The sequence below is a fragment of the Sinocyclocheilus rhinocerous genome, unplaced genomic scaffold, assembly GCF_001515625.1.
Source record: "Sinocyclocheilus rhinocerous isolate Xijiao unplaced genomic scaffold, SAMN03320098_v1.1 scaffold2254, whole genome shotgun sequence".
NCBI lineage: Eukaryota > Metazoa > Chordata > Actinopteri > Cypriniformes > Cyprinidae > Sinocyclocheilus > Sinocyclocheilus rhinocerous.
The window spans coordinates 288,310-296,170 of NW_015652339.1; the positions used below are offsets into that span (position 1 = coordinate 288,310).

At 29.6% G+C, this 7,861-nt stretch overlaps 1 protein-coding gene across 1 annotated transcript in view; it reads left to right on the forward strand.

Annotated features, from left to right (window-relative positions):
• LOC107714877 (glypican-6-like) overlaps nucleotides 1–7,861 on the forward strand; it is a 37,251-nt gene that overhangs the window by 10,318 nt on the left and 19,072 nt on the right. Inside the window, exon 4 of the mRNA XM_016520869.1 lies at nucleotides 2,848–3,013. Coding sequence (XP_016376355.1) covers nucleotides 2,848–3,013 — 166 coding nt within the window. The remainder of the gene's footprint in view (nucleotides 1–2,847; nucleotides 3,014–7,861) is intronic.

Genomic DNA, 7,861 nt, shown 5'->3' on the forward strand with positions numbered 1-7,861 from the left:
CGAGACGATTTTTTTTTTTTGAATCTGTTTTAATGGTTACATTAAATGTAAAGCATGTCCAATTAATTGAAATCATGAAACTTATAGAATTGAACAATTTTTATTTTATTTTAGGACCTTTTGAATTGTGTTTTTTCCCCATCTTTTTAGTTAAAATTTTACTGGATTCCATTTTTTTTTTTTTTTTCAGTTTAAATTTTTCTGCATTCTGTTTTAATGGTTAAGTTAAATGTCTAATTAATTGAAATCATGAAACTTATAGAATTTAACAATTTACTAAAATCTTAAGAAATTAAATTTTCAGGGCACTATGAAATCTTTTTGACTTTTTCCCTTTTTTTCTGGTTTAAATTTTACTGGATTGTGTTTTTTTCTGTTTACATTTTTCTGGATTCTGTTTTAATGGTTAAATTAAATTTGAAGCATGTCTAATTAATTGAAATCATGAAATATATAGAATGTAACCATTTATTAAAAGTAACAAATTCATTTGTTTAAATTAAATTTTTAGAAATTAAATCTGTTTTTTTTTTGTCAAATTCTGTTGATTTTTTCCCCAAATTCTGTTTTCTGTTTTAATTTCCCTGCATACTGTTTTAAAGGCTAAAGTAAATTTTAGTAATGCAAAAGCATGTTTAATTATTTAAAATCATTAAACATGTACAATTTAATAACAATTTAAGTTAGTTTGTAAGTATATCAAAACTTAGTTTTTAAGGCCCTATGAAATGCGTTTTCCCCCAAATTCAGTTTTTCCGATTTTTTCCCCCAAACTCCTTTTATAACATTTTAATGCTTAAATAAAATTTTTGAAATCAAAAAGCATATCTATTTAATTGAAATAATAAGCCTATACAATAGGACAACAATTTATTCAAAGTTTAACAAAAGTGACATTTTTAAGACCTTATGAAATCAGTTTTTTCCCCAAATTCTTTTTTTTTTTTAATTTTTTTTTTTATGGAACCTTTTTTTTTTTTCATTTTCATTTTTATGTATTCCATTTTAATGGTTAAGTTAAATTTTTGTAATCAAAAAGCATCTCTAATTAATTTAAACCAATACACAATTGTTTTTAAAAGTTTAACAAAAATTACTTTTTTAAGACCTAAAGAAATCTGTTTTATTTATTTTTTCAAATACTCAAAAAGCATGTCTAATTAACTGAATTGCGTTATACTGAAAATTCCATTATTATGACTGGATTCCGTTTGCGTGGGAAATCATAGCTCTATATTGAACCTTTTTTTTTTTTCATTTTCATTTTTATGTATTCCATTTTAATGGTTAAGTTAAATTTTTGTAATCAAAAAGCATCTCTAATTAATTTAAACCAATACACAATTGTTTTTAAAAGTTTAACAAAAATTACTTTTTTAAGACCTAAAGAAATCTGTTTTATTTATTTTTTCAAATACTCAAAAAGCATGTCTAATTAACTGAATTGCGTTATACTGAAAATTCCATTATTATGACTGGATTCCGTTTGCGTGGGAAATCATAGCTCTATATTTGTATCACTCTAAAACCGTCCTTTAGAAATACATTAAGCCAGACTGCTAGTTTGCTGGTCTTATCTGATTTAAGATGGTTTAGCTGTTCCCCCAGCCTGGAAAAGCTGGTGTTTAACTGGTTTAGCTAGTCGGTTACCCATACGCAGATCTAGTATATTTTTATCGTTTATAAAAAAATAGTGTGTTCTCCAGATATTGTAGATCTCCTGCTCTGCCATCACATACACAGTACTGAATCATAGGAAGGAAAATGGTGACAGAAAGTAGCTTTCTGCGTTTACAGCTCTTGTTGGTTTAAGGATTACCAGCTTCTTCTGGATGAAGTGTATTGTTGACTCAGTTGAAGGTCACTGCTTTAAATGCACAGCGTTGTGTGTGAGCTCAAATGGAGAAGGTTGTTCAGTGTGTTAATGGCCTGATTTACTTCCAAACTCATATGACGTTATTTCATCTGTGAAAAACAAAATGAGATGTTAGGCAGAATGTCTGAGCTGCTCATAACCAAAATGCACGGTAATTTTTACGGCAAGGTACAGGGTTATTATCATTAACTAAAACTAAAACCATAAAAACATTTCATTACCTGTTTTATTTTTCTTATTTCAACTAGTTGCAAAAGCAACATTTCTCATTTTCATTTAGTTGAAGTTATAATAAAGTTAAATAACTAAAACTTAAGAAATCCATATGGATATTAAAAAATAATAATAAAAATGACAAAAACACAACAAATTTACTAAAACTTTAAATTAAAATGAAAACAGAAAATCTAAAAAATAAAATTGAATTCAAAATATACTTAGTTTTTTAGGAATTTCTGCCCAGTCAAATATATTTGGGCTTGGCATATTTAGAAAAATAATATTCTTGTTAAAAATGCCAATGGAGCTTAACTTACATTTGATTGTGACCTAAAAATAGTGCAGATTCTGAAATAGTTCTTCTTCATTTTACATCATAAACTTATTTTATTTATTTTGCATTTATCTGAAAACTGAAATGTTGTTTATTTCCAGTATTAATTTGGATTTTGATTCCTGGATGTTTGGATCCAATTTGTGTGTGTTTATGTCTCATAATTTTGTTAAAACGTTGTCTAAATATCAGAATGAATCATCTTAATAAGTTAATTTCAATTAATTCTGTTTTAAGTTTTTGTTTTAGTTATAGAATATACCCCTCAGCATGTTCTCAAAAGTATCATTTTCTTGTGCAATTTGAGAAACTCGCATGAACAAACTTGCATGAGATTTTTCACTAATGTATTTCAGCATGACAGTATGATTTCCATCCATATGCATCAAATGAATTGCGTGTCATCTTCCGTCCGCAGGTCACCATGAGCTCTGCGTGTGTCAGCGGCTTCACTAAAATGCTCTACTGCTCGTACTGTCAGGGTTTGTTCACGCTGAAGCCCTGCAACAACTACTGTCTGAATGTGATGAAGGGCTGCCTGGCCAATCAGGCCGATCTGGACCCAGAATGGAGCAAATACATCGGTAAGAGCCACTTCGTACCTCTAACAAAATAAATTACAGATATAAGGCATACATATGTCAGCTCCAGAAATCTGAATCAGAATTGCTGACTTTCTTATAGGGCTGAGTGATAAATAATATCATATTGAGATTGCAATAAAATTTGTCGATAACGATGATCTGGACATTTTTACTCTATGAATTAATCTAACAGTAGAAATAAATGCAAAAACAGTCAGTCAAACTCATACGGAAACTCAAAGATCTTCACGACAGACCGCTAAAATAAAAGTTTGGTTTAACTTGAAGAAATTATGACAGAAATATGTTACTCTTGTGTGCTACAATGTACTTCTCAAAGTAATAATAATATCATTATTTTTAAGGAATATCATACAACCAAGATATCTTTTCATCCATGTTTTAATTAACACAGTTCTGTTGTACAGCATCATATTTGACAAAAAAATAAAAATGCAATGTTTTGCTGTAAATAAATTGTTATATTTTCATTTCATTTACAGTTTGTAAAAAAAAAAATGTATTAAATTGTTGTAGTTTTATTAATTAATTTAATTAGACACCATTTTTTGATGATAAATTTGTATTAAATAATAAAACACAGAATCCACAAAAAAAAAAAAGAGAGAATTTTGGGAAATAAAATGGATTTCGAGTTAGATTTCAATATTTCATATATTTTATATAATGTATTTTTATGAGCTTGCACACTTTAAGATTTATGATTTTTTTCCCTGTTTTTGTGCAGCATCTTATTTGGCAAAAAAATAAATAAAAATGCATTGTTTGTTGTAAATTAATTATTATATTATTATTTGACAAAATGTTAAAAGATTGATTAAATTGTTAAAGTTTTATTAATTTATTTATTTGACACCATTTTCTGATGATAAATTTGTACTAAATCATAAAACACAGATTCCAGAAAAAATAAAATAGAAAACAGAATTTTGGGAAATATAATGGATTGGGCCCTAAATAAAAAATGTCTTACTCTGTGGAGTTTAATTGTGAACAAACAAGTTATGTTCTTATTCATTCAGCTCATTGCAGACATTGTTGTCTGTTTATTTAGGAATATTTTCCCCAAAATAAGGATGCTGTCAGTAAATATTCACCCTTATGTCATTTCAAACCCTTACGGTGAAGGATATTTAAGAGCTGCAGAGGAGGAGATTTTCAGGCGCTTAAATTTGTGTCTGTTCCTCACAAAAATCATCATATTACTTCAGACGACTTGGAATGTAGTGCACGAGTCTGTGGATTAATTGTATGGTACTTATATGCTGTTTTTTGTCTGTGCTCAAATGAGCCTGCACAAGATTTACGATTTCAAGATTTATGTATTTTTATAAGCTTGCACACTTTAAGATTTTAGTTGCATATAAAAATGTAATATAATATGTGACCCTGGACCACAAAACACAAGACCACAAAATAAGGGTCAATTTTTTTAAATTGAGATTTACACACCATCTCAAAGCTGAATACATAAGCTTTCCATTGATGTATGGTTTGTTATGATAGGACAATATTTGGTCGAGATACAACTTAACTTGAAAATCTGGAATCTGAGGGTGCAAAAAAATCTAAATATTGAGAAAATCATATATAAAACGTTAATGTGATGCATATTTGTCAGTGATGCATAAATGAAACATGAATGATATTTATGTTATAGTACTAATAAATACGCAATTAATTGTCAATTAATCCAATTTATTATATATAAATATCATTCATTTTAACTAATTGAGTCTTGTTTGTTCCACAGATATCCATATTTAAACCAAGTTACTTTTTAAGACAAAACACTACATGCAAAACTGTTGTTTTTTTATGCATTGGTCATTTATGAGATTTTGAGCTATTTTGCTTCTATAACGTCTTCTTTCAGACGAATGGAAAAAAACACACAAACTAGACACTGAAGTGTTTATTTTATTACACTTTATTTATTTGCATCTATAGATTTCAATTATAATACATATCTTTAAAGGCTGTCAGTTTTTTCTCCATCAAAGAACCTGACTTTACCCAGTGTTCAGATTTATCTTCTGGAAATGTATGTAAATGAGTGCATATTTAATTAGATAATGCCCCATTTGCTTATTTAAACGTAACCTTTCAGAAAACTTGTAATACAAAACAATTGTCTTAATGTACTGTGATTAAATAACTATAGTATGGTGATATCTATTAGTTACATTTTTTTCATCCTGTTCACCTCTATAGTGTATCGTCTTAAATTAGATTTCACAATTAACAGATTAATACTGATTCTGAGGAATTTAAACAAATGCATTTTGAAAATATGATTATTTAAATAAAATCAAATAGATGCACTTTGATTAATTTTGGAGTGCATTTGAAAAAATAACAGCATACTGGTTTGAAACAACATGAGACTGAATAAATAATGACAGAATTTTAATTTTGGACTGAACTATCCTGTTAATGTGCAAGAATTTGTGGCATTAAAATGTACCTGATGCATTCTTTATTGGAGTTTGAATTGGGTTGAATTGCTGGGATGAAGATTTTACAGCAGCACACTTAAGAGCATAAAGTGGCCAGCTGTTGTGTCGAGCTCATGTTAGGAAGACAGTTTAGGAATTTTTCTCTCCATTTATTCCAGGCAAATCTTGGGCAGCGCTTTGGTTTGGCTTAGATGGACATTGCGGGACGTTTTTAACATTGCTTCCATAGAGTGGTCTGTGTTGAAATGACTTGGCTGAAAGGGGAAGTCCATTTGCCTTGTGTAACCCTGGACCCACAGTCATATCGAGGGGAATTATTCTCAAAATTGACCGCCAGTTCTCACTGCAAACAAGAAAGGGACGATTGAGTTTTCCTTCAGATGTTTGTGCCTTTAAACTAGACATGTTATTAAAGGAAGAGTTCACCCAAAAATTAAAATTTGCAAAATATTTACTCCCCTTCAGGCCATCCAAGATGTAGGTGAGTTTGTTTCTTCATCAGATTTGGAGAAATGTAGCATTGCATCAGTGTCTCAGCAATGGATGCTCTGCAGTGAATGGGTGCCGTCAGAATGAGCACTCATCCAAAAAGCTGAACAGGGAAATATATTAGTGTTAAAGCATTGGCCTTGGTGTTATGGTTCTCTAAGTGGTTTTTAGTGAGTTGTTATTTGGGGTGGTTGCTATTGTGTTGCTAGGAGCTGAATGCTTTAACTTAAATTCCAGATCATCCGAAACTTTACAATCTCATCTAATAATATTCGCATATGAAAACTAATATTTTTTCCTGTTCAGCTTTTTGTTGTAATTCACATTCCTATTCATCCTTGTTATTGTTTGGCAAACACACAAATTAGTCTTGCCCTTTCTGCAGTCCTTTGTTACCAAACTGTAATATATATATATAAAATAAATAGATTCATCTGCATCTCATTAAAAGAGAAATAAAAACACTCTTATAAAGTCAAGAATAATTGACCCACAATTTAGAAATGCATCCTATTATATTCAGCGAATATGTTAATGTTGAGATATATGTTTCAAATACTGTCAAAAGGCTGAAATATATATATAGAAGATTTCTATTTCAAATAAATGCTGTTCTTTTGAACTTTCTGTTCATCTGTGAATCCTGAAAAATTAAATGCATCACGGTTTCCACAAAAATATGAAGCAGCACAACTGTTTTCAACATTGATAATAATCAGAACTGTTTCTTGAGCAGCAAATCAGCATATTAGACTGATTTCTGAAGATCATGTGACACTGAAGACTGGAGTAATGATGCTGAAAATTCAGCTTTGATCACAGAAATAAATTACATTTTACTATATATTCACATAGAGAAAAATTATTTACAATTTTTATTGTATGTTTGATCAAATAAATGCACCCTTGGTGAGAAAAGACTTCTTTCAAAAACACTATCATTTTTTTTGTAATATATTTCAGCTGCACTGCCAGTCAAAAATCTTGCATGTTTTCTCTATTTAAACTAGTGCACTTTTTGTCCAGTGTAATATTTTGATGCATTCTCTATCTGTTAAACACAGTGTTTTATGTGTTGTGAAGTGTGTTGGGTGATAAAAGCGTGTGATCTGGCCTGCGGAGGGTTTAATAACAGCTGTTTGCATCGAGGCTGATCTCACAGGAGCAGATGGGGTTAAACAAATACAAACAAGTAAGGACAGAGCAGCTGGAGTACATGAGTGTCGGCCGGAAACGGTTAATGGCTCGCAGCTGTGCTCTGGGATCATGTTGGGAAGAGAGTCTGGCTCGCTGCTATCTTGCTTTAGCACCAACATAACATCATATCAGAGAAAGACTGCATCATTTGCTGTCATTTTCTGTGTGCAGGAATATATGTATGCTAATGTGATGCTGCAGTCAGGATTCTGGTGCATTTTTATTTGTAGATCAAATAATAAAAGCAGCTTTGTTGAAAAATTTAGAAATTATATTTTGCCTAAAAATTAAATAATGCTGTTTAAGGCATTTTTTTTTTTTTTTGCCTAAATAGAAAATAGAGGCTATTTTAGGACCATTTTTGTATTTGTTTTAAATTATGTTTTGCCTAAAATGAAAATAAAGCCAATTTTAAGGACAATTAAAAAATATATATTTTTCATTTTTTAAGAAATTACATTTTGCCTAAAAGAAAATAAAGCCTATTTTAAGGACCATTTGTGCATCTTTTTTTGCATATTTCTTTTTACTTACATTTTTTTGCAAATTTTTAACTAAAAATAAAATAATTCCTTTTTAAGGGCAATTTTGGATATTTTTTTTTTTACCCATTATATTTTGCCTATGAATAAAGCATTTTTAAGGACAGTTTTGCATTTTTTTTTTTTTTTTAAAAATGATT